Genomic DNA, 24,810 nt, shown 5'->3' on the forward strand with positions numbered 1-24,810 from the left:
ATCCTGTCGACGTAATAATCGCCCATGGAGAGCCTCCCGCTTCCCCGACGCCGCCTGAACTGAGTCGTGAAGAGCCTGGGCTGGCGGTTGGGGTTATAAGGAGCAGGGCACCCAATAAGGGTCCCGTGATCTGGAGCAGGCCGGGTACGTGCGCCCTGGCACTGCAGACGTGTGAGGGAAGCCGACACAGGGCGCATGGGAGCCGAACGACGACGACGCCGACGACAAGCTCCAATTCCACCCGACCATGCGTTTTAGTGCTGCTGTCGCCATCGCAGCATGTCTCGCGCCGGCTGCGGCCATCTTCGAGGACGATGCCTTCCACATTGATTTCCACTATGCTCTGCTAGGCCTTCCTGCCCCAGAGGCCACCTTCTTCCAGAAGCCCTATGCGGGCTCCAAGGCATCGCTCCTGTACTCAATATCGCAGAACCAGACCATCGGCGCCATCAACCCCAAGGATGGCGCCCTCGTATGGCGGCAACACCTGGCCTCGCAGCCCGGCCACCGCGGACATTTGCGGTCAGGCAACGAGCAGGACACGGTAATCAGCGCCGTCGGAGACCGCGTCACGTCGTGGAGCGCTTCCGACGGCCGTCTCGTGTGGGACACCAGCCTCGGAGGGGCTGCAGTCGAGGATCTGGAAATTTTAGAGCAGGAAGATGGTATGACCATCAGCGCGGCCAAAGACGCCATTGTCCTGGCTACCGATAGCAGCAACAGTGTCAAGAGGCTTGACGGCAAGACTGGGCGCGTCAAGTGGACGTACGAGGACGCGAGGTGGCTATACCAACCAATGGCAATATGACAAACACTGACAGTCCACAGCGGAGACACGCCTTTCCAGGTCTCGACCTCGCCGACTACCATCTACTACATCGCCCTCCACACGCCCATGCTTGGAGGCTCCAAGCTCCGAGTCACGTCGCTCAACCCCATCACAGGAAAGAAGCTCGACCAGTACACCCTCAACTCGGACACTGAGATATCCTCGCGCGACCGAATCCTCTTCGCCGGAGCCAACACGGCTGCCCCACTATTGGCTTGGACCGACAAGGCGAACAAGGTGCTGAAGGTGAACATCATTGGCACCAAAGCTGTGTCGACCTTCAACACGCCAGGGGACGAAGCCATCGAGAACATCGTTCTCCATGCTCCCAACCACATCAATTCGCTCGCCCACTTCCTCGTCGAGTACCAGACTGCCATCGGCCATTCTGCTGAGGTCTACCACGTCGACCTCAACAAGCAAACTGTCTCCAAAGCATATAGTCTCCCAGAGCTGAGGATCAAGGGAACTTTTACTACAAGTACATCCGATGCCAACGTTTACTTCACGAGGGTTACCGAAGACGAGGTGACAGTTTTCTCTTCCGTCTCGCACGGTGTCTTGGGTCGCTGGACTGTCAAAGGATCTCCGGCACTTGCGGGCACCTTTCCTGTGCATGGCCAATCTGAAGTTGTTGTGAAGTCAGGAGCCGCCAGCGCTGTGAGGTCGGCTGTTCTGTACTCCAACGGACAGTGGGCACTTCTGCGGAACGATGAAGTCGCTTGGACCCGGCCCGAATTCTTGTCCGGCGCAGTCTCCGCAGTCTGGGCCGGTCTGCCTGAACAGGAAGCCCTAGCACAAGCACTTGCTGACGAAAGCCATCGCAACCCTGTCTCTGCTTACATCCACCGTGTGCAGAGGCACCTCCAGGATCTGCAATACTTCCCGGCGTGGGCGCAGAGCATTCCCCAGCGCCTCTTGAGTAGTGTGCTTGGCAAGACAAAGGAGACAACAGTCGACGACATTCAACAAGACACTTTTGGTTTCCACAAGCTTGTTATCGTCGCCACCAAGGCGGGTCGCCTTGCTGCCCTCGATGTTGGTTCGCGAGGGAAGGTGATGTGGAACGTGAACCTTGGCCAATTCGCGCCCGACACGAGCTTCCAACACCCAACTCTCAAGGCTCACAGCGGTTATGTTGAAGTGAAAGACGCCAGCTTCCAGGGGTCAATGTTCATCAATTCGACAACCGGTGGCCTCATCACTTCCGACAAAATCAAGCTTGAGCCTTCGCTAGTTGCTCAGGGGCAAAGCCTTATTTCGTTTACCTTGGTTGACGGCACTCTGAAAGGATACCTGGAAAGCCAGCCTGGTTCCGAACCAGTATGGAGCTTTACGCCACCTGCCGAGGAGAAGATTGCCAGCTATGTCGCTCGCCCAATCAAGGACCCTGTTGCCTCTATTGGCAAAGTACTAGGTGACAGGAGGGTACTGTACAAGTACCTGAACCCAAACCTCGTCCTAGTCACAACAGTGGTGGAATCTGCGCGATCCGCGTCCGTCTATTTGCTTGATTCTGCATCTGGACAAGTACTACATACTATGTCACACAACGATGTCGATACCACACGACCCATTCCAGCCACAATCTCAGAGAACTGGTTCGCGTATGCGCTGACTATCGATGCCGCATCTGGCGCTTCTTCTCGCGGCTACCAGCTCGTCGTCTCTGACCTTTACGAATCCCCCCTTCCCGACGACAGGGGTCCATTAGGTGCTTCGACTAATTCTTCTACCGTGAAACCCTCGGGTTCGAACGGCGACGCTGCGAAGCCTTATGTACTATCGCAAAGCTATCAAGTACCAGCAGAGATTACACACATGAGTGTTACACAGACCAGACAGGGCATCACCAGTCGTGAGCTCCTCGTCACTTTACCCGCACTCAACGCTATAGTTGGCATTCCACGCATGGTGATTGATCCTCGCCGACCCGTCGGTCGTGAGCCTACTGCGCAGGAAGCGTCTGAAGGTCTGGTCAAGTACACACCCCTCATCAACTTCGACCCGAAGTGGCACCTTACCCACAAGTACGAAGTCTTGGGTATCGAAGATATCATCACAAGTGAGAGCGGAATCGAGAGTACTAGTCTGGTCTTTGCCTATGGTTTGGATATCTTCGGAACACGAGTTGCACCCAGTTTCTCGTTCGATATCCTGGGCAAGGGCTTCAACAAGATTTCTATGCTTCTGACCGTTGTTGGACTGTTTGTCGGGGTCTTGTTCGTTGCACCTTTGGTAAGTCTACCCTCTCTATACTTCTGTACATTCATGTGTTGCATGATGTACTAATCAGCACTCCAGGTCAAGCGGAAGCAGATCAACACCATGTGGACGACACTATGATCGGCTATCGAACGATAGCTTCGTAAGAGTAGCAGCATCGAACATATTCAGGTCTCGGAGAGACTTGACAAACTTGCACACACGCTTGGTGCTCACGCTGCAGAGCTGCGCCAGCATGACAGCTCTCATGATCAGCACGGCTTACTGAGCCCTCTTGATCGGGGTCACGATACCTCATAAAGCGCACGTTGAAATGAATAATCAAGTCAATGCTCCTTTTTTTACACTCAATTGTGATGATGTAATGCATGACGGCTGTACCCGCATATACATATGACCTTATCTCCGTTCATCTCCATGCAAGAAATTGACGGGCACGTTTGTACCTTTCTCCAATGACGTCGACCAGAGGTAAAACGGGTGGAGAAATCACGCTATAAGCTTAGAAGCTAGCAAGGCGATTTGTTCATCACGGAGATAACAACGGCGACTAGACGTCAGGCACAATGATGCAAGTGCCGTTGTGGATTGCTGTGGAGATCTGCGTATATATACCACTAACTGTGCTGCTAATGTGGGGAATAGTGTAATATACAGCTTTCTATCTTCATCGGCCTGTACTACCTCAATACTTATCACAGCAAAGACCGATCGTGCGACCAATAACTAAACAACCCGCATACTACCTACACTCTCCCCATCTACCTATACACACACCAAACCGCCCAAACCATGACCGACCAAAAACGCTATACCAACAAACTGGCCAACTCGCGCATCCTCGTGATCGGCGGTACATCCGGCCTCGGCTACAGCGTCGCAGAAGCCTGTCTCGAAAACGGCGCTCTAGTAACCATCAGCTCCTCCAACCCATCACGCATCGATGCCGCTGTATCCAAACTCAAAACCGCGTATCCCTCTGCCGCCGACTCCAAAAACCCGCGCATCAGGGGTCTTGCCGTTGACCTAGGCAAGCCAGACACGCTAGAAGAAGAGTTGAAGACGCTGTTGGAGAAGACGGTGGAGAGCATGCCGGAGAGCAAGTTGGATCACGTTGTTTTTACTGCGGGGGATAAGTTGGCGGATATCAAGTTGGGAGATATGGTGTGTTGATGTCTTTTTTTACCTCTTCTTACATCTCCGTATCGGTGTACACGGCATGACTAACAGCATCTCCAGACGATGCAAAACATCCTTGCAGCTGGCCAAATCCGTTTCTTCGCGCCCTTGCTCCTGGCAAAACACCTCCCGCACTACCTTGTCCAAAGCTACAAATCTTCCTACACCATCACCACAGGCGCTGTGTCCGAAAAGCCAATTCCCAACTGGAGCGTTATTGGCGCGTATGCTGGTGGACTGCATTCCATGGTGCGCAATCTGGCGCTCGATATGAAGCCCATTCGCGTTAATGGCGTGAGCCCGGGCGCGGTGGACACGGAGATGTGGGATCATCATGGCGAGGAGAAGAAGCAGGAGATTATGCGGGGCATGGAGAGTAGGATGGCGACGGGGCGGGTGGGGAGGCCGGAGGATGTGGCGGAGACGTTTTTGGGGTTGTTGAGGGATTATAATGTTGATGGGACGATGGTTAGGACGGATGGCGGGGGTATGCTGATGTGAGCTCTTGGTTGAGTAATTGAATGTGTTTCCCTTGGGGCTGTATCTCATAGATATCTCGTCTTGGGATGATGTTCTCAAAATGACCTCTCAAGATAACCCGTCAGAGTGAGTCCGCAAAATAAACTCCTCTGGTCGCAAGGAAGAAAGCCTCAATCCTCCGTCCTCGTAACCAAAACCCTCAAACCCTTGCTATCCAGCTTCGCAACCGGGATGAAGAAATCATGACCCAACTCCACATCACTGACATCGCTCTCGTGAAGCTCAAACTTGTACTTCCGAAACAACATGCCCAACGTGAGGTACAGCTCCACATATGCCAGATTGATACCAAGACAATTGCGCGTACCGCGACCGAAAGAAACCATGAAGCGCTCCAGCGGAATACCGTCAGCGGTCTTGGGATCGTTGAGCCAGCGCTCCGGGATGAAGGTGCGGGAAGAAGGGAAGAGAGTTTCGTCGTGGGAGACTTCGGGGATGGTCATAGACTGTGGGGGTGGGGTTAGTTCGGATGCGATGGGAAGATGGATCATGAAGGAGGGTAACGACTTACAATGCAAGTATTTGCGGGGATGACCCACTCTTTGTACTGCAAAGGCGTCTTGTGTGTCCTGGGGTTTCTGGCACTCAGGCCGTATGACATGCGCGCGGTCTCCATGATGATTGCTTTAAAATACGGCATCTTTTCCAATGGACCCAGCTCCAGTTCGTCTCTGTTGGGAAAAGCTTCTACTAGCTCTTTGTGCAGGCGCTCGTAGATGCGTGGGGTGCTGATGATGTGGAACACGGCTGTGGAGAGGGAGAAGGCGGTTGTCTCTACGCCGCCTCCAATAATGATTTGCGCTTCATCCTCGAGACGTTTTTGGGTTTTGTCAGAGTCTGGTAGCTTAGAGGCGACAATCTCTTGAAAGATGGTCTTCTTCGCATCATTGGATTTGATGTCCTCGCCTTGAAGGGTGCGCACAATGTGAGTTCGGTTATCCTGACTCGCATGTTAGACTCAACGCGGTATAGATGCAGTGCTGTGCCGCATACCTGCTTGAACTTGAGCACTGGCTTCACTGCTGGCTGCAGCCAGCCGCTGATACGGTCAGGGATACAGTCGAGAATCTGCAAAAACCATGTCAGTTCCACGTGTGACTTGTGCACATCTTGAATGATCTAAATATAACCCACGGGAAGTATCATGGGGAACTGCGTGGCGATGTGACCCACACCGCCAACCCGAATAAAAGTATCATGGAATGACTCGAATTCAGGATGCTTGAGCTGGTTGTAGTTGAAGCCGAAGAAGTAGTCCATGATGATGTCGCCTGTCAGGGCGGGGAAGGCATGGGATAGGTTAAGCGGCTCTGCATCAGCCTCAAACTCTTGGATGCGCACGGAGAGGGTGTCGACATGGCGGTGGATGATGTGTATGAAGTCGAGAATGGAGCGGCGTGAGAACCTGACAGCAGGCGTTAATCGTGCCGAGGTGCCTTGCACTACATGTTGAAGCACCTACATGGGAGCCAACGCAGCACGGCGTCGCTTGTGCTGCTCCGCGTTAACGGTCGGCAGCAGACCGCCTGCACACCCAAACCTCTTGTCCCAACCCTCCTTGTCGAGGTGGACGTTCTTGGCGTAGACTTGGTCGTAAAAGTATGGGTCTCGTATGTGCAGTTCATCAGGCGTCACTCTTACAACAGGGCCATAGAGATCGTGGAGCTTGGAGATTTGCTTCGAGTACTGCCCCTTGTGGACAATTTCGTAGTAGCCCTCGTACCAGCTTGTGGCTGCCGCGATCCTGGGGCCAGGAAAGCGGGATAGTGGATGGCAATATAGGCGGTAAAAGACACGTGCGAGGAGGTACACAAAGTACGCCAGCAGGCACAGAGCGGGAAGAGACATGACGGCTGGCTGTCAGAGAGGCAGTAAGTCGATCAGGCGGCGAAGCGCTCTTTAGAGAGCAGAGTGCGCTCCTACATGTCGCTAAGGCATGTGGTGTTTGCAGACTGATTATGGAATGGGGTGCGTTTGACCCGGCATCCTGGATCCTACGGCATGGCCGACGAAAGTAGAGAGGTGGAAGATATAAGGCGAGGCCTGACCCCGCGAGTGCAAACGTTCTTGGAAAAGAACTGGAACACAGCATGTCAGCCCCGCAGGATCCAACAGCCGAGGGCAACCTGCAATCCGTCCTGCATCTCGACGTCGACACGGCCAACAACAGCGATAGCGATTCGGCATTCGGCGGCGAATCTACGGCATCCACGTCCATCGCATCAACTATCCTGAACTATGAATACTCCAATGGGCGGCGATACCACGGCTACCGGTCCGGCTCGTACATTTTACCGAATGGTCAGTCCTGAGTGTACGAAGTGCATGTGAGACCAATGCTGACTTTGTACCTCCACCTCTGCAGACGAACAGGAGCAAGACCGCCTCGATCTCCTCCACCACATCTTCCTGCTCATCCTAGGCGGCAAGCTCTACGATGCGCCAATCCCGCCTGCGCCCCAGCGCGTGCTCGACATCGGCACCGGCACCGGCATCTGGGCCATAGACTTCGCCGATGAGCACCCAGGAGCACAGGTCATAGGCACTGATCTCAGTCCCATCCAGCCAACGTGGGTGCCGCCCAACGTCAAGTTCTACATTGACGATGCCGAGTCGGAATGGGTTTACAGCCCTGACGAGGCCTTTGACTTTATCCACTGCCGAACCATGTCTGGCAGCATTTCCGACTGGGACAAGCTGGTGCGGCAGACGTACACGCATACTAAGCCTGGTGGTTGGGTGGAGTTTCAAGAGCCGCTTGCGTTGTGTGAGTGTGACGACGGGACCATGGAGCTGGCAACCGACATGCTCAAGGTAAGTTTTGACTGTACGAAGTGCCCGTGAGACATAAGCTGACTTCGTACCTCTATCTCTAGTGGCAGGAGTTGTGCCACGCTGCCGCTAAAACGTGGGGAAGGGACATCACGGCCGGGGATAGCCTGAAGCAGCGGATGACGGATGCAGGGTTCATCGATGTTCACGAGAAGCTCATCAAGGTATGTCTACCCTCTTCCCCTACACTATGCCGTTTACGAGGCTAATGCGGTGCCTGTAGATCCCTATCGGCCCTTGGGCCAAAGACGCGAAAATGAAGGAAATCGGCCGCTACCAGCGCGAACACATGTCCATGGGCATTGAGCCTTACACTCTCGGTCTCTTGGGCAAGGTCATGGGCTGGAGTGAGTCCGAGTGCCGTGTCATGATTGCCAAGGTGGTCGCGGATATCAGGAGGAAGGATGTGCACATGTATATCCGCTTCTACTTTACTCACGGACGGAAGCCGACTTGAGGGCTATATAGCCAGTATATATGATACCAGTCAATTACATTCGTCGCTTAACTCGCGTGAGCGCCCTTTCAACAACGGTCCTCCCTAGTTGAGGTATACTCTGGCCACCGTATATTTCCTGGTCATTCTCGTCTTGCTCACCCTCTACACTGGCGGGTACAACTCTGACCTCGTACTGTCGCGGCGGATCCCTCAGACCCGGCCAGATATCCAAGGGCAGAAAATCACCCTGAGCCACGGTGAACTGCTCCCTTGCACGTTCATCCTCGAGGCGTATCCTGTCCAGCTCCTTTTGCGCTTCCTCGGCCTTCCGTTTGGCCTTTTCGTGCCGCCTCCGTCGTGACGACACCTCAACGAGGAGTTCGGCGTAGGCCAGGTCGAAGCGTTCGAAGAAGTCGCGCTGGCTCTCCCACTCGTCGATGCCGCTGAGCAGGCTAGGCCGTGTGTCTTCCAGCCATGAGGCATAGAAGGAGCGTGAGGTCACAATGTGCTCTTTGACTTGGCCAGTGATTTGCGACATCATCTCGAGTATCTTGGAAAGGGCTGACGACTCGCTGCGGACATGGCGGATGTGATTCTCGATCTGGCCCAGAAGGAAGGTCATCTCAGAGCCTCGTTCCTGTATCTCAGTCACGACGTCTTCCACCTCCTGCGCGTCCTTTTGCAATACGTTGAGCATGTCGCGGCGCTCTTCTTCGCTCATGGGCTCGGGGGGCGCGGCGCCATTATCCTCGGAGTGGACTGGCGCATCTCCTGTTGCTTGGGTGGCAGCAGCGGAACCTCCTTCTGTATGGCGCAAGGCTGTTATGCACAGGTCGTAGTGCTGGACAAGCGACTGGAATGCCTGGGCAGCCTCTTTTGCGTGGCCCTCAAGATTATGGTAGAGGCTGGGTATAGGGCTCGGGGTGGACGTGGACACGGGTGTCATGGGCACGTTCTCGATGGAGGAGTAGAGGTTGTCCAGACAAGTGTCGAAGACATGGGAGCTCTCGTCGAGCGTGGCATGGGCGTCGTTGTAGCGGTCTATGCAGGCGCGCAGTGTGGACTGCAGGTTGGAGACGGTGGCGCTGTCGATGAAGTCGTAGAGGTGCTTCTGGGGAGTGCCCGGAGGCTGCAGGGCGCCTTCAATGGGCGTGTCGCGCAGGACGGCGAGGGTCGAGTTGACACCGGCAAAGGAGGCGTCGACGTCGTGGAGCAGCTGCTTGAACTCGGCCTGGACTTCCGACTCGACCACGTCTACGCCGCGGCGGACGGCTTCCAGGGCATCCACCTGCTGCTCGACGAGGTTGCGGATGGACGTGTTCTTGGCGGAAACAACTGCGTTCTCTTCGAGCAGGTCACGTGCCGTGTTGACGATGTCGGTGGCGCGCCATAGGACCGTCTGGGTGTTGAGGGAGCGTTTGGCGGCGACAAAGTGCTTGACGAGATGCTCGAGCGTGAGCGACTGGGCGTGGTCCTGGTCCAGCGACGTCCTAGATGCAGCGCTGCTGGTGGGCGAGGCTGGCGAGGGTGGAGAGGCCATCGTGTCGGCGGCCACGGCAGCGGGTGTTGGGCATAGTGGCAGCGGTGCCGGTCGAGTGGTAGTTCGCGATGCGAGGCTCGTGATGGTGAATGATGGCATGCGCGACTAGAGCTGGTCCGAGCGGCTGCATGGGGGGTGCAAGCGTGCCAGGGTCCACAGGGCTGCGGAGACATTGGCGGCATTGCGTGCTGAAGATGCTATCCAAGCCTGCCATTGCGCCATTCCACCTCTTCGTGCGCCCAAACTCTGTCGCTCGCTAGCATATTTATGCGCAACGTGCCATCGAGTCGCCGTTACATCCGCACGCACGCGATATCGCCCCGGAATCTCGACAGCCCTCGCATCTTGCCGCAGCCCATGAATTGACCATGGCGTCGCAAACCACCCACGCCACCACCGCTCCTCCCCGACCAAGACGTCTCTCATGGCGCCCCCGAGACTCGTCGCCTGACGACTTCACCGCCGCCACCTCGACAGACCCGCACGCTGCCCTGATGCATGGCCACGACCACGAAGGCATGTCGGAGCGGACACGACACCAGCACGCAACCACAGACGAAGCCGAAGAGGCCCAGGCGAACAAGTCGAAGAAAATGGAGAAGATGATCACGCCATACCTCGCCCAGCACATTCCCCAACAATATAACCCCCTCGGCGCCAACAGCCCAGGGCAAGACGAGCGTCCACGCACTGCCAACACCAAGTTCTGCTATCGACACCGTCCCGACCTACTCTGTCGACGGCAAGCAGACGAGCCGTCCATGGAGCAACTGCAGGAACAACTTGGTAGAGAGTCTCAGGCCGACCAGCAGAGCATTGCCAACGTCTGGTCGCTCTTCTCGGCGGCTCCGTCCCGCCATCGCAACCTCATGCTGCAGGGCATTCTCGCCCAGTGCTGCTTTCCTCAACTCTCCTTCATATCCTCCTCCGTCCGAAACCTCATTAAGATCGACTTTCTCGGCGCACTGCCCACCGAATTGGGCTTCAAGATCCTCTGCTACCTCGACACCACCTCACTCTGCAAGGCCTCGCAGGTCAATCGGCGGTGGAGACAACTGGCAGACGACGACGTCGTCTGGCACAAGATGTGCGAGCAGCACATTGACAGGAAGTGCACAAAGTGCGGCTGGGGACTCCCGCTTCTCGACCAACGTCGCTTGCGCCACGAGAAGAGACGGATACAACTGCGCGCATCGGGGCGGGGCCTCAACGAGTGGTCGCCAAACATCACCCCACAGCCCGAGACCTCCCCCGACACACTCGCTCATCGATTATCTCAAGGCCCCGACCCCGCTGCCAGCACCAAGCGCTCTGTGCCAGACGACGATTCTTCTCCAGAAGCTTCGAATAAGCGACCATGCACCAGCCTCCAGCCAGGTCAAGACCAAGTCACATCATACTTTGATCATCCTAAGAAGCGACCATGGAAGGATGTCTACAAGGATCGCTACAAGGTTGGTAGCAATTGGAAGTACGGACGTTATTCGACACGCATATTCAAGGGCCACACCAACGGCGTCATGTGCCTGCAATTCGACGATCAAGTCCTCATCACCGGCTCCTACGATGCCACGATCAAGGTCTGGGACATCAAGACGGGTCAAGAGATCCGCACCTTAACAGGCCACACCCAAGGCATCCGATGCCTGCAGTTTGAAGACAGCAAACTGATCACTGGAAGCTTGGATAACACGATCAAGATCTGGAACTGGCGGACAGGCCAGCTTGTAAAATCCATGAACGGCCACAGCGATGGTGTAATTGGCCTACATATGGCAGACAAACTCCTCGCATCCGGGTCTTCAGACAACACCATCATGGTGCACGACTTCAGCCACATGAAGCGCACCACCTTACTAGGCCACACAGACTGGGTCAACGCCGTCAAGATCGACCTCCCCTCGCGCACCCTCTTCTCCGCCTCCGACGACATGACCGTCAAGCTATGGGATCTCGACACCCACCGCTGCATCAAGACCTACGAAGGCCACGTCGGCCAAGTCCAACAAGTGCTGCCCCTCCCGCAAGCCTTTGAAATCGACGAAGACGACTTTGTCGCAAACGCAAACAATGATACATCCGATACCGCTTCCCTCGCCTCGGATACCGCCCCGCCTCTCGCCCATACCTCGTCTTTTTCATCTCACCACCACAGTCACCCCGAAGAACCAAGTTTCTTCCCCGACGACCCCTCCCGTCCGTCTCCGCCCTCATACATGCTCACCGGCTCTCTCGACGGCACAATTCGCCTCTGGCACGTACCTTCTGGTCGCTGTGTCCACCGCTTCTTCGGCCATGTCGAGGGCATCTGGTCGCTTGCCGCCGATTCACTTAGACTCGTTAGTGGAGCTGAGGACAAGACGATTAAGATCTGGGATCCCCGGACGGGCAAACACGAGAGGACGCTCACGGGTCATACAGGTCCCATCACTTGTGTGGGGCTGAGTGACGAGAGGGTTGTTAGCGGGAGTGAAGACGGTACCGTTCGTGTGCATTGTTTTACCCCCGAGGGCGCGTGAGTGTTGGCGTGGTGGATTGCATGAATGATTGATGATTGAATGAACAAACACTGTCGGTGTGTTCTCGTTACGCCATTATAGCGCTTTTATTCTTCTTCTTCTGGCGAGGGACGGGTTTGGAGTCCCCGCCATCTACGATAGGATCTCATGGGCATTGGCGTTACATAGATACCCTCCTTCCCTCTTTAGCGACAATGTAAATATCTGAATTAAATGTGCTTGTTATAGCGAGACCTATCCACCTTTTTTCGTTCCCTTGAGAGCCTTCCTTCTATAGTGTCCATACGTTATATCATCTCATAGCCAAATTAGAATCGCACAAACCGAAAAGCTTTTCCTGCCATTAATAAAACATCCTCAAACGCCCAAACCCCTCTGAAGCCAACAAACCGGCCCCTCCTTCACACTCTTCGTATACGACCCATCCAGCAACAACCCCCTCTCCTTATCCATCCAATCCACAATCTTCTCCGCAGACTTGAAATCCAAATCCCCTAGTTTTGATTCTATCCCCGTAACACCAGCCTTATCGTACGCAACCTTGATGAACATCGAGCAGTCCCTCAGCGTCATGGCCAGCCTAAGATTATGATCAAACGCCTCGGCATTACTCTTAGGTCGACAAAGCACACCCCGCGGATCAAGCGAACTCTGCAGATTGAGGAGGTGTTGTAGGAGGGCGAGGCCGTCGCCTATAGTGAGATAATCCACGAGTGCTTTTACAAGCGCGGCAATGACGACGGGGGATGGTCGGGTTTCTTTGCCAGTGTTGCTGTCGAATTGCTGGGAAACTGTTGCTTGGGACCATGGTTGGAGGGACGAGGAGTTTCCATGCAGTAACTGCAGAGGACAGATGTAGTTATCCCGTTTCTTGGGTACGGAAACGTGCATGGCGCAGGTGCGGCAGCGAATTGCTCCAACGGGTGCGTTGGGGGATTGCGCGAGCCATTTTGGTTTTACTTCGAGCGTTATTGATGCACCGGGTGTGGGCGACATGTCTGGGAGGAGGATGCCCCAGCACTTTCGTCGCGACTGTGGGGTTGCGAAGGTGTGCTTTTCGACGCGTGTGTAGAGGTGGCTCATGACGTCTGGCAGGAGCAATACGCCTTCGTGGTCCATGAGGTGTTTCGTGAGATCGCGAGCGGGCTGTTGGGGTTTGTTCCGCGGACCTGGGAGGAAGAGTGGCCGGATTGCATGTTCGAAGCCGTGCAGGATTTCTAGGGACGAAAGATGTTTCTGGCCGCCTCTGGGTACGCGGAGGACTCTTCCCATCAGGCTTCGATGGGGTACTGATGTTGCTACGCCAGTTTTTTTGTCTTTGGAAAGTACATCGACGAACTGGAAACGTGTCGCGACAGTGCTGATCTCGGGTCTGATCTTGAATATGACATTTGCTGCTCCTTTGTTCAGATAACCAAAAGTTACATGCGACCCAGCTGGTGTCGCATTCGTCGCCTGTACACAGCAGCGCGTCTGGCCATTTTCCTGCTCTTCCAAAAGGTGGTGCATTTCATCCTGGGTGAGTCGTATGGAAACCATGTTGGTCGGGCTCGTTGGCGTTTAAAACTGTCGTTGCCGGTCGGAGCATCCTACCAAGCCGCGCGCACACCCAGCCTGGCGACTATCGTGGGTGCATATGAGTGGTAGCGAGTCTTGATTTGCGTGGAAAACAGGATGGACTCGTCACGCGCGTCCAATCGTGTGTCTGGGTCTCACGAATAGGTGTTTTTGGTCGCCAACGTGTTCTGCGGTGGCCCTCTGGCACCCAAAGCTCGTGCGGTTGTGCGAAGCCCGAAAGATGACGTAAATGTACCGCACCACGGGGCGCGCAGGAAAACCCTACTGTTATGTTGCGGATGGGTCGAGGTACGGTGCGCAGACGGACGCGACATGGTTGCCTATGAATCTCGTCCAGGCTGACTTTTGTGGCGCTCAAGAGGCATGTTGGTTCCGTGGTTGGGGTGGACAATCGTCTGTCTCACGTAATCTCGCGTCGGCCAATCATGAGCATAACGTGCATTTCTCGCGACTTGTGACGCTCTCTAGTTTGTGCCCGAACTACCATCTTTTCGAACACGCCTGTCACGAGCTGTTCTCACCGCACATTGAATACCGGGATCTTTCCAGTCATCGTAATCCGTACTACGCGCCGCAATGCCGGCTCCCTCGCCCCTTCCAACCTACCTCTACAAGATCCTCCCTGCTGCCCCGCCATCCCCCCTCCCCGCGCGTCTCCCGCTCTCAGATCTCGACCGCAATGACGGATACATCCACCTATCAACGTCGGAGCAAGTACCTGGCACCGCCGACAAGTTCTTCAGCGACGTCTCGGAGCTGTGGCTGCTGAAGATCAAGTACGACGTGCTGGTCGCGGGCACCGATGGCGACGGGCAGGTTCATGCGGATAAGAAGGGTGAGCTCAAGTGGGAAGAGGTCGGAAGAGGTTGCTTTGCGCATTTCTACGGCGCAGACTTGGGTAACGGAAACGTCGAGAGTGCGTACAAGGTTGAGAAGAAGGGCAGCTGGGCTGACAGCTTGAGCCTGGAGTGGTGAGCGAGGCTAGCATATAGTGCGACGGGCAAGACCTAAAATTAGGTACTGCCCCAGAGCACGCAATAAACTCGTGAAACATTCATGTGTGCTCGGAAATACACTTTCTGGACCGCTCGCCATCCACATCTCTGAGACTCCCACACACCTCATACAAAGAAGGAAACAAAAGCTCTGGAGCCTAGATCAAGCTCTAAAGGGTAGCAGATGTGTTTGAGAAGCTATAGAGCGATCTCGAAAAACAGCTCTGATCAGAGTTAGCTATATCAGATCACTTTAACCCATCAACCAACGGGGCAGATAACTAGGTAATGATACGAATCTACAATTACAAGCAGACGTGCCCAGGTAGTCACCCAAGGAGGATATTTGCAACCAAAGCCCACTAGCCGTCCATAGACACATCCAAGTTCAATGAGAATACGTCAAAACAGCAACAAATAATTCCTACTTTTCTATTTCCCAACACTCCCCCACTCCTCCTCACTATAAACCCTCTTAACCTCATACAACCCAACCTCCTCCTTGAGCAAACCACCCATAACCTTCTTCGCCCACTCCGTCTGCCCACTCTCCTCCAATTCCTTCCACGGCAGAACCTCCCCACTAAACTCATGCAGCGCCAAATACTTCGGCGCAGTCTCCATCGCATCTCCAAACTGGAAGTCCTCCAGCGTAGACGCAGCGGCGAGTTTAAACCGGCGCGAGCGCACAAAGCCTGGTGCGCGGGAAAGAACCGGGAGGTGTTCTTTGCGGTACCACGCATCGAAGTCTGCATCTGAAGAAGCGTCTTTCGGTGGTTGGAGAGCGGCCGAAATGACGAATTTAGTGGGGGATGAAGTGGTTCCTTTGACGGCTTGGATTTCTTCGTAGAAACGGATGGCAAAGGCGGAGTTCTTGTAGATTGTGTTGATTAGTTCTTGGCTGGGAGGGTTCTTGCCGGCTATGTTCTGGAAGTCTTCGCTTTCTCTGTAGGCGATGTCGGGGAATTCGTAGGTCACCTGTTGGGGGGTTGGGGTTAGATGGCGGTATTGGGGTTCTGGGTTGAAGGACTTGCTAGCCATGGGAATTTGTTGCTGTAGACAGATGGTGAGGGTTGGGGTTGGATGGCTTGGTAGCGTACACCGGACGGTACGCCGCCGAGGCTGATGACTTCTTGAATGTGTTCCTTTCATTTCTTGTTAGCTTCTTCGTGGTTTTATGGGAAACTGCTCATGAAGAAGGATCGAAGTACATACATTCTCGTACCAATCGCAGAACTTCTCAGTAGAAAGCTTATCAGGATTCACGACGCGTGAAGCAACCCACAGTACACCGGGAGCCATGATTGTAGCAACGATGATTTCGATTCAGATAGTTGTTTGGTCGTGTGATCGGTGAAGAAGCAGTGGTTAGATGCCGGTAGGAGAGTAACAATGTTCCGGCAGTATAGTGACAAGGAACGACATCGGAGGTACTACTACACTGAGCTGAACCCCGTCATGTGATGGTTCGAGGAATAGGACCGACCATGAAGCTAGCCATAGACTAAGGAACACGTTATCCGACTAGACCTCCCATGGTGTTAGTGACGGTGGAGATACCCACTTCCAGCGTCGGTAACGGCGGTTAATGCGAGACTCGGGTATGGTCTCGGGATGCGAGCAAGTGAAGCGAACTAAAAGGCTCAGCCATAGTACCAAAACATAACTCAAATACATGATTGAGGTAGAGAGAAAACAAAGAAAAAAGAGAAGGTGATCAAACTCGCTAAATCGCATCTTCAGATTATATCTTCAACAATCGCACTACCTGGTATGCCTCCAACACATTTTGAGCCTAGTTGCCTTTGGAAAACCCAACGAGATCAATCACCGTGCGAGTCTATTATGATACAAATGTATTCTCTCCTCTTGACCTCAGAGAAGGAGAGTAATAATCAACGTGATCAACCATCGCCACCGCCCGCGGCTCGGTCGAGGCACTTCCTGAGCTTTCCTTGACCACAATGTCGCATGCCTCCGCTGACAAGTAGGATGACATAGAGAACCGCAAAGCAGTCGTCAGCAGAAAAGATGGTGCATACGTGGCTGTGATTATGCGGTTGCCACTGGTTTCGTGCTCGTAGGTTCGAGGGTAGAGGCTCGACATTAAGGTTTTGTTGTGGGCTACTATCGAGTCTAGCTCTTCTCGTATGAGCGCTGGACATCAAGCGACTGCTTTCCACCGTTTGCAGTTTGCCAGAAATCAAGACTGGCAATGACATCGGTGCCGAGTTCGTCTTCATAGGAGTACAGGATCTGGGTATTGTTAGCTTTCTGTAGGAATGTAATCTTACGGTATTGACTTACTTCTCGTGTCGACGTGTGTAACCATCTAATGTTCTTGGCTGTAATGATGTGCACCAGACCACCGCTCTCCATATGGCGTATTTCGATGAAGCTAGGCTCAAAGGCAAGGATGTAGGGGTTAAAGATGGCGAAAGCTTGCGGCGTGCCTTCCCATGTGATCTTCCAGTCGGGCCTTGCCCGCCAGCCGTTACGGTTGACGAAGAAGGAGTAGTCTGTATAGCATAGGAGGAACTCGCTTGCCATACGCTCGATATGGATTGGCTTGATGTTCTCCTTCCGTACGACGAAGTCAAGCGACGTATCTGCCTGGTCGAGCAGCGATTGCGTTTCAAGCGTCTCCAGACTGACAACTTCGAAACCGCGTGCACAGCCGACACATAGCTTGGATCGCAGGAAATGTATCGATGTCGATTCGGTGGGAATGTAGAACTCCTTGTAGGGCTTGAGCTGGTCTGCTCCGCTCGTGGAGAGCATCATCTTCGCGAAGCCTGACTTCTTGTTCTTGTTGCCCATCTGCTCCTTTGGCTCGTACACCTTGATAGTGGTCGAGAGCGCAGATGTCTTGACTGCAGCCACCAGTTGCTGCCCTAAGCAGATTCCGGCCTTGAAGAAGTTGGCGTGGCAAATCTTGCGTGGCCGCTTGACCATGGACTGGGTCTCGTCGGATTCCAGAGCCTCTGTCGAGTATGAATATAACGTCTTGTCGGCCAACACAAGCACGATTGCGTGTTGTTCGAGAACTTCGATCTGGGTTACACCCTTGCAATCCAAAACACGACGAGGTCGCATGGAGGCATCCTTTGGCTTCCGCTCCACGACATAAACACCAGCATCCGTACCAAGAGCCAGTTTGCGGCCACCGTCTGTCAAAAGTTAGTATCGAGATTATTAGTAGAATGATGAGATACATACCCAGCGGAACAGCGCAGGTGACTCTGATGGTCGGAGAGAAAAAGCCTTCGTTGACGATTGTCTTGGTGAAGATGTTACTTCGCTCTCTCAGACTTCGCTGCTGTGTGTCGATGTGCTCCATCCATTTCTGTTGAGATATGGGGGTGCTGGCAAATAGTGTCAACTCGTAACCGCCCTTTCCAAGATGCTTGAAGGTGATAGGGTATCCCTGCTGCTTGGGGTCGTTGTTCTTTGGAGTAGCAGCGGCAATGGCCTTGCCAGCGATCAAGTTGGCTGATGGCCTCTTGGAGATGCCCAACTTCGGATTGACCTCCTCCATCTGCGTAATGACCAAAAGTTCCAGAGGTATCGGCTTCTTGTAGACTTTCTGCTCCTCGCGCTTGTTGACCGTCTTCGCCCGGACCAACAAAACTGCATGATCAAACAAGTAACAAGTAATGTCACCAGTGGTCTCAGTTGGAGTCTTCTTCAAGGTACCCTTGAACACCAATTGCCGGTTCTCGTCGGTCAGCTTCAGATCCACAAACTCTCCAGGCCTAAACTTAAGGTCTTTGTTGAGCTGCATCAAATTGAAATGGTTCTCTGCCTTTCCAGACTCCACGTTGACCTTTGACAGAGTCTCCTTGATAATCTTGATGACCTTGGGAATGTCTTCCTTATCGGGGTTGTCATCGGCTGTGTACTTTGCGATGTTCTCCAAAAGCAGAGGGTACCTGGCCAATCTTGTCGTTGGTTTGGTAAGATAACCATTGAGCTCGAGCTTTCGCGATTCCTTCATTCTCTCTACCTCGTCGACAAACTTGGCGAATCCGGTATTTGTGCGTTTCTCATGCTCAAACTCGTACTTACCGAAGAGCTGGTTCGCACCGTACTTTATGAAGGGCGCAAAATGTGGCACATACTCGAGGAAGATGTCTCCGACATTTCGAACCACGGGTTCCTTTTGCTGGCGCCTCGTGAGCTGTTCGGCCATGCGCGAGTTGACCATGTAGACTTCCTGACAGTTTGAGAAAACGGTGCGGACAAACTTCTCTCGGCGGTGCTCAGGGATGGGAGAAGTCGCAGGGTTGCGAAGAGGCTTCATCCAGAAGTCTCGGAGATACTCCAGATCCTTTACGAAATCGCGTTCAGTGTACATGAGCTCAGAAATGACCTCTTGTCGCTTCTGTTCCTTCTCAGACACACTCTCAGAAACCTCCTTGGGCACAGTGTTGATCCAGAGTTTCTGCTCTTCATTGTCCTTGTCTTCATGCAAACTCGCCCTGGACTCCTCACGTTTAAGACCTGGCTGAATGCGCATGTTGAGACGAGCCTGCTGCTCAAGGCGGCGGGGGCAAGCAATGGAATAGCACAGGCGGTCGCGGGTGCACGTGGGAGAGTAACATTCGGTGAGAAGCGTGAAGACACCGTTGATCTCGGACTTGTCCTCTACCATGGTCTCGCGGAATTGGTAGATCTCGTTGGTCGAATCTCGCAACCGGTGAGCGTAAGTCACATCGTGGAAGAACTTTTGGGCGTCCAAAGAGCGGCCGAGAAGCAGCGCTAGATTACGATCCGTCGTCTTGATGATGAACGAAATGAGGTCAACCGCATCTGCGCCGGTGAAGGCACTCTTGTACACCAGACCGTCCTTCTCTTTCTCTGTCAGGCCAACTCGATCCTGGAAGGTTTCGGCAACTCGTGATAGCAAGGCGGGGTACACGAGCGGCGCGCGTCGCTGGGCGGCGGGGACCTGTTGCCCTTGTGAAAGCGAGGTCATGGACTGGTTAGAGGTTCTGTTGTTGCTGGCGTTGCTGCCCATAGTCTGGGTCGAATCAGGACGCGATGTCATCGAAGACATGGTGTTGGTCCGTTCGGACGGAGGCACAACGGTCGATGCCATGGACATGGTGCGGGACTGGGTTGGCACGCTGCCTTGGCTAATGCTCCTGGGATTTGGCGGGAGTCCAGCGTTCATATGTTGGGGCTGGCCGGGCGCTCCAGGTGCCATCTCTGATCCGCCAGACTCTCGCCTTCGGTTTGGTATGATCCTGCCGCTCATTGTCTGAGTGTGCTCGGGGTCTCTGGTGTAAGAGGTCATAGACATTGTGCGTTCGTCGGGACGTTCTGGAACAACACGCCCCTGGGCCGTAGTCCGTGCCATGTGGTTCATATATGGTTGTTGGCGGAAGGTGTTTGCTTGCGAGGGGTGTGAAGGTCCTCCGGGGGTGAATTGCGGGCGCGGGTTCAGAGCTAGTGACTGCGAGCGATACGGGTCAGCGTTCATTGCAGGGCCCGGTGGGCCGGGAAAGCGGTTGGGTATGGGCTTGGTGAAGGGGGGCTGCCCTGGAGGGGAGGTTCGCGGGTCAAAGCGCTGGGGCTGTCCGTATGGCTGACGCTCCGGGCGAAGCGGCTGGGGGAGGTACTGGGGCTGCGGCTGGCGTTGAGGCTGCGGCGGGCCCTGGTGGTATCGTGGGTCTTGGCCGTAGCCGTTCGGCATGGGGCGATTGTAGGCGTTTTGGGGGTCCATGGGCCGCTGCTCGCCGGGATTGCTGCCCGGGCGCGCGTCGTATTGGGGATGAGGGCGACGATCATAGCCATTGACCGGCTGGCGCATGGGCGGGGCGCGCTGCATCATGTCGGCAGTCTGGCTGGACATGGTGGCAGCTCTGTCGGGCATGCGCATGTGAGACTGCGAGGTCATGGTCTGCGAGCGGCCGGCCATTTGGGGGCTGGCGCCGAAGATGTTGGTGAAGGCGGTTTCCCGTGCGCCCGAGGGCTGGCCATGGTTGGGGCCGCGCGCATACTCTGGACGTTGGTGGTTCCCGTAGTCGGCCATGTCTCTGCGCAGTCTTGCCTGGTCGGGGTGCAGTGCCGCGGGGTGTGGCCGAGGGGAAGAGGGCGACTGGGGCAGGAAGGGTTGAAGCCGCCCAGCGAGGACCCAGGGCCGTCCTGGATGAAGATACGTGAAGATGCGAGGTGGTGTAGGTGCGAAATGGGCGGGTAGGGTGTAGTCGTATCCACGATCGTGTGTATTAGAAGCGCTGGGGCGTGCTGCCCCCCGAAGCAGCCTAGTGCCATTCTCCTACGAACGCCCAGCGCAACGACTATCAATCATCCAACGCCTCACCCATCACGCGTCGACTCCCTCGCTACTACACCACCCGCCCGACCTGCGCACCACCCGAGCAGGTATCATGTCGTCAAATGAGCTCGCGCCGAGCTTCGCGCCGTTCTTTGGCATGGTGAGTGCCACGCCGTGTTGATGACTTCATAGCTAACCTACGACGCAGAGCGGAATCGCGTTTGCTGTGAGTAGCACCTCTCCCACGTAGCTGTCGAACTAATTTACGAACCGCGCCCAGATGATCTTTGGATGTACGAGACCCGGCCCAACCGCTTGGACGTGCAGGAGCTAACGGCAGCAGGCGCTGGAGCTGCCTATGGCACAGCCAAAGCAGGCATCGGCATCGCTGGTATCGGAACATACAGGCCAGACCTGATTATGAAGGTGAGGAGCTGTCTATGGCGTCTGTGGGTGCTCCGACTAACTAGGGCAGTCGCTCATCCCCATCGTCATGTCTGGTATCTTGGCCGTCTACGCCCTCGTCATATCCGTCCTCATCGCTAGCGACATCAAGCCGCCGCCGGACAATACATACTCGCTGTATGCTGGATTCATGCACATGGCCGCCGGTCTGTCAGTCGGGTTATCTGGCCTGGCTGCGGGCTACGCGATTGGAATCGTGGGAGACGCCGTACGTAGCGTTGGTTCTACAATGGCGGCACACACTGACATATGTAGGGTGTACGCTCTTTCATGCGCCAGTCGAGAATCTTCGTCGGCATGGTCCTCATCCTCATTTTCGCCGAAGTTCTGGGTCTTTACGGGTGCGTTCAACGGACTGATGCGACTAGCCAACAGCTAACATGTTCAGACTCATTGTCGCCCTCATCCTCAACACCCGAGCAAGTGGCTGAGGTGCAAATTACGCAATACTTGTCTCTTCTTAACGTCTACACTTAATTCCTACGTTAAAGACGAACTTGGTGGTGGGCAATTGTACGACTACATGGTGTAGATATAGTTGACGAGCATGCAATACTTGGAGTTACAGTTTTCGGAGTTTTGGGCATATCTAGTACAGTCGAATAGCATGTTAAATCCTCGTATGGCGATTCGTATCGAAATGAGATGAGCAGGCAGAATGGCAGAACATCGGCGGATAGCGTGCAATTGCGTCTTGTGCGGCCGAGCACGGGAAGTCTGTTTAAGCAGTAGCTAACAGGGAACCTAAAAGGCACTATGTTTGCTCACATCGGAAAGTTAAAAACACATCAGGTTCGTACTCGACAAGTGGAGCGGCGTGCCGTCTCATCAGGCTTAAGTCGGCTTTGTTGCAAGCCCAGTCCCCACGCCCTGCGTCATTGAGTGAGTGATCAAAAGCCCCCGCCATGCATGCACCTGGTCGCGCCCGCTTTATAGTCCAACGTGCCCCTTGGCCGCGGTCGTCGAGTGCTACACGCCCGGCCGACCCGCCTAACCACAGGCTGCCCTTCACGATACGTTTGCTTACTACGCACCTACAAACCCGAAGATTGACCCGCCGCTGCCTGTGCCTGCTGCCATGAGTTGCTTCCGTTACTGATTCCGGATAAGACAGCACCTGAGCAACCCACCCGACCCCTCGATCGCGCCTACTACTCGCACCCCTACCCCGTTGTCGCAGGCGCATAACCGGCCACCATGGCGACTACCTTCAAGAACATGCTGCACCCCATGCAACACCACCGGGACAAGAAGGAGGCCTCTTCACCGTCGCATTCTGGCCCGCTACACGACCGCACCGATTCGGCCATGGACCGGCCGCGCGAGGAAGAGAAGCAGCACCTGGCGCAATGGGAGGCGCAAAAGCACACGCTCAGCCACGACGAGATTGACATTGACCCGGAGAAGAAGCCCGTCGGCCACTCGTCCAAGGTCCTGCGCGAGGAAGACTTTGAGCTGATCAAGACCCTCGGCACCGGTGCGCATACTTGTCCACGCCGCTAGACGAGGACAGGACGCTGACTCTACGTCAGGTACATTTGCGCGCGTGTGGCTGGTGCGATTGAAGGACGCAAAGGCGGGCGACGAGAACAAAGTCTTCGCATTGAAGATTCTGCGCAAAGTCGATGGTACGTCTGCGCCCTCGACATGCGCCCTTTGCATCTACTGACGCCCGTCGCCCAGTCATTCGGCTCAAGCAAGTCGAGCACGTCCGGAACGAGCGCAATGTTCTGGCTAAAGTGGCTGGCCACCCCTTCATAACCACCATGGTTGCCAGCTTCCAATCCCTGGATTCCCTCTATATGGTGGTACGTAGCGGCGCCTATCGCGAGCACTCATCAATGACTGACACGGTGGGCAGCTCGACTACTGCCCCGGCGGCGAAGTCTTCAGCTACCTGCGGAGAGCACGGCGCTTCAACGAGCCCACCTCACAGTTCTATGCTGCCGAGATTGTCCTTATACTAGAGTTCCTCCACGAGAGGGAAGGCGTCGCATATCGCGACCTAAAACCTGAAAACATACTCATAGACGCCGAAGGCCACCTCAAGCTGGTCGACTTTGGGTTTGCCAAGAAGGTAGAGAATAGAGAGACCTACACACTCTGTGGCACGCCCGAGTATCTGGCACCCGAGGTCATCCGGAACACAGGCCACGGCACAGCAGTCGATTGGTGGGCATTTGGTATCCTGGTGTACGAGTTCCTCGTGGGACAACCACCGTTCTGGGACCAGAACCCAATGAAGATTTACGAGCAGTACGCAACTATCCATGATGTTCGAGAGAGTAGAGCTAATACCCCGCAGAATCGTAGAAGGACGCGTGCGCTTCCCTTCTGCCATGTCCCCCACTGCACGCGACCTCATCTCCGGCCTCTGCACCGTCGACACATCCAAGCGACTGGGTAACGTCGCAGGCGGCGCTCAACGTGTGAAACAACACGAATGGTTCAAGAACATTGACTGGCAGAAGCTGTACAACCGCGAAGTCCAGGGACCCATCGTACCACATCTAAGGGGGCCCGCTGACACACGCAACTTTGACGAATACGAACCGGAGTCGGAGAAGAGAGACCCATATACCAAGGAACTGAGCGACAAGTGGGAAGAGAGCTTCAAGGACTTTTAGGTTTGTGTCTGTAGGCTTCACAAGGGGAAGCCCGAGAACAGGTCGTCGCCTTGGATATGATGCCTGGCGCCCGATGAGCGAGACTAGGACAGGGATAGAGGGAGCATTGGATATGCAACCCGGGCCCATCACGAAGCATTGTAAATGGAAGGCGAAGGGGGCTTTGTGCTTGGTGGGGTATTTTGCTGCTATGACGAGTTTCCCCGTTGCCACGCACATCACATGTGCTGAAAGCGATACCGGTAGTACGCTTTGGTATGAAGCGCATACCAGCTCTATGAAATGTGAACGTATCTTATGTATGAGGTCCAAGCCGTCGATGCTCACTACCATTCAATCTGTCCACGTTGGTTGTCGTGCTCACGGTTTCACTTCTCGCCCATCATCCAAGGAAACAAGTATATGGCACCACATACAAGGAAAAAGGCTGAGCGGGTCTGCAGCCTACATCAATGTGGAAACATGCAAAGTAGGTGACACAACACCAACGTAGGCTCCACGGTGCTTGATTACCTTGTTGACTGAGGCGATGGAAGTGTGAACGCACGCATATGCATGTTCAAAGAATGGCGAAAAAAATGGCAAAAACATACAACAGCAATTATTCGCTTCGGGTCACCCAAGAAACTACTAATTTGCCGGTAACAAGCTTGAGTACCGCTGAGCAAACGGGAAGCGCTATTTATCTTGTTCCTGTGGTCGTATGTGGAAGAATGGGCCAAAAGTGTGATATATAAAGCCGTGATAGATGAGTTGGC

The 24,810-nt window shown here is 54.7% G+C and overlaps 12 protein-coding genes across 12 annotated transcripts; 7 read left to right on the forward strand and 5 right to left on the reverse strand.

The window, feature by feature from the left end:
• Positions 1-247: 247 nt before the first annotated feature.
• Positions 248-3,175, forward strand: J4E84_004308 (uncharacterized protein; the record flags this gene model as incomplete). Its single annotated transcript, XM_049386916.1, has 3 exons — positions 248-780; positions 829-3,067; positions 3,134-3,175. The coding sequence occupies 3 exons, from the start codon at positions 248-250 to the stop codon at positions 3,173-3,175; spliced, it is 2,814 nt and encodes a 937-aa protein (XP_049245686.1).
• Positions 3,176-3,847: 672 nt separating this feature from the next.
• On the forward strand, positions 3,848-4,735 carry J4E84_004309 (uncharacterized protein; the record flags this gene model as incomplete). Its single annotated transcript, XM_049386917.1, has 2 exons — positions 3,848-4,219; positions 4,295-4,735. The coding sequence occupies 2 exons, from the start codon at positions 3,848-3,850 to the stop codon at positions 4,733-4,735; spliced, it is 813 nt and encodes a 270-aa protein (XP_049245687.1).
• A 149-nt stretch (positions 4,736-4,884) lies between these two features.
• On the reverse strand, positions 4,885-6,622 carry J4E84_004310 (uncharacterized protein; the record flags this gene model as incomplete). Its single annotated transcript, XM_049386918.1, has 5 exons — positions 4,885-5,220; positions 5,286-5,714; positions 5,768-5,842; positions 5,909-6,179; positions 6,237-6,622. The coding sequence occupies 5 exons, from the start codon at positions 6,620-6,622 to the stop codon at positions 4,885-4,887; spliced, it is 1,497 nt and encodes a 498-aa protein (XP_049245688.1).
• Positions 6,623-6,864: 242 nt separating this feature from the next.
• Positions 6,865-8,063, forward strand: J4E84_004311 (uncharacterized protein; the record flags this gene model as incomplete). The annotated part of the gene is made up of 4 exons (XM_049386919.1): positions 6,865-7,075; positions 7,140-7,588; positions 7,651-7,770; positions 7,830-8,063. The coding sequence occupies 4 exons, from the start codon at positions 6,865-6,867 to the stop codon at positions 8,061-8,063; spliced, it is 1,014 nt and encodes a 337-aa protein (XP_049245689.1).
• Positions 8,064-8,097: 34 nt separating this feature from the next.
• On the reverse strand, positions 8,098-9,585 carry J4E84_004312 (uncharacterized protein; the record flags this gene model as incomplete). The annotated part of the gene is made up of 1 exon (XM_049386920.1): positions 8,098-9,585. One exon carries the CDS (start codon positions 9,583-9,585, stop codon positions 8,098-8,100), a length of 1,488 nt encoding a protein of 495 aa, XP_049245690.1.
• A 368-nt stretch (positions 9,586-9,953) lies between these two features.
• J4E84_004313 (uncharacterized protein) lies at positions 9,954-12,104 on the forward strand (the record flags this gene model as incomplete). The annotated part of the gene is made up of 1 exon (XM_049386921.1): positions 9,954-12,104. The coding sequence occupies one exon, from the start codon at positions 9,954-9,956 to the stop codon at positions 12,102-12,104; it is 2,151 nt and encodes a 716-aa protein (XP_049245691.1).
• A 357-nt stretch (positions 12,105-12,461) lies between these two features.
• Positions 12,462-13,643, reverse strand: J4E84_004314 (uncharacterized protein; the record flags this gene model as incomplete). Its single annotated transcript, XM_049386922.1, has 1 exon — positions 12,462-13,643. The coding sequence occupies one exon, from the start codon at positions 13,641-13,643 to the stop codon at positions 12,462-12,464; it is 1,182 nt and encodes a 393-aa protein (XP_049245692.1).
• Positions 13,644-14,258: 615 nt separating this feature from the next.
• Positions 14,259-14,657, forward strand: J4E84_004315 (uncharacterized protein; the record flags this gene model as incomplete). The annotated part of the gene is made up of 1 exon (XM_049386923.1): positions 14,259-14,657. The coding sequence occupies one exon, from the start codon at positions 14,259-14,261 to the stop codon at positions 14,655-14,657; it is 399 nt and encodes a 132-aa protein (XP_049245693.1).
• Positions 14,658-15,109: 452 nt separating this feature from the next.
• On the reverse strand, positions 15,110-15,718 carry J4E84_004316 (uncharacterized protein; the record flags this gene model as incomplete). The annotated part of the gene is made up of 1 exon (XM_049386924.1): positions 15,110-15,718. One exon carries the CDS (start codon positions 15,716-15,718, stop codon positions 15,110-15,112), a length of 609 nt encoding a protein of 202 aa, XP_049245694.1.
• A 1,095-nt stretch (positions 15,719-16,813) lies between these two features.
• J4E84_004317 (uncharacterized protein) lies at positions 16,814-20,714 on the reverse strand (the record flags this gene model as incomplete). The annotated part of the gene is made up of 3 exons (XM_049386925.1): positions 16,814-16,933; positions 16,985-17,847; positions 17,897-20,714. The coding sequence occupies 3 exons, from the start codon at positions 20,712-20,714 to the stop codon at positions 16,814-16,816; spliced, it is 3,801 nt and encodes a 1,266-aa protein (XP_049245695.1).
• A 739-nt stretch (positions 20,715-21,453) lies between these two features.
• Positions 21,454-21,856, forward strand: VMA11 (v-type proton ATPase 16 kDa proteolipid subunit 2; the record flags this gene model as incomplete). The annotated part of the gene is made up of 3 exons (XM_049386926.1): positions 21,454-21,633; positions 21,681-21,766; positions 21,814-21,856. 3 exons carry the CDS (start codon positions 21,454-21,456, stop codon positions 21,854-21,856), a joined length of 309 nt encoding a protein of 102 aa, XP_049245696.1.
• Positions 21,857-22,622: 766 nt separating this feature from the next.
• Positions 22,623-24,052, forward strand: J4E84_004319 (uncharacterized protein; the record flags this gene model as incomplete). Its single annotated transcript, XM_049386927.1, has 5 exons — positions 22,623-22,902; positions 22,958-23,053; positions 23,109-23,233; positions 23,287-23,681; positions 23,731-24,052. The coding sequence occupies 5 exons, from the start codon at positions 22,623-22,625 to the stop codon at positions 24,050-24,052; spliced, it is 1,218 nt and encodes a 405-aa protein (XP_049245697.1).
• Between the last annotated feature and the right edge of the window lie 758 nt (positions 24,053-24,810).

The sequence above is a fragment of the Alternaria hordeiaustralica genome (genome assembly GCF_023758085.1).
Source record: "Alternaria hordeiaustralica strain BMP 2776 chromosome Unknown scaffold_6, whole genome shotgun sequence".
Lineage (NCBI taxonomy): Eukaryota > Fungi > Ascomycota > Dothideomycetes > Pleosporales > Pleosporaceae > Alternaria > Alternaria hordeiaustralica.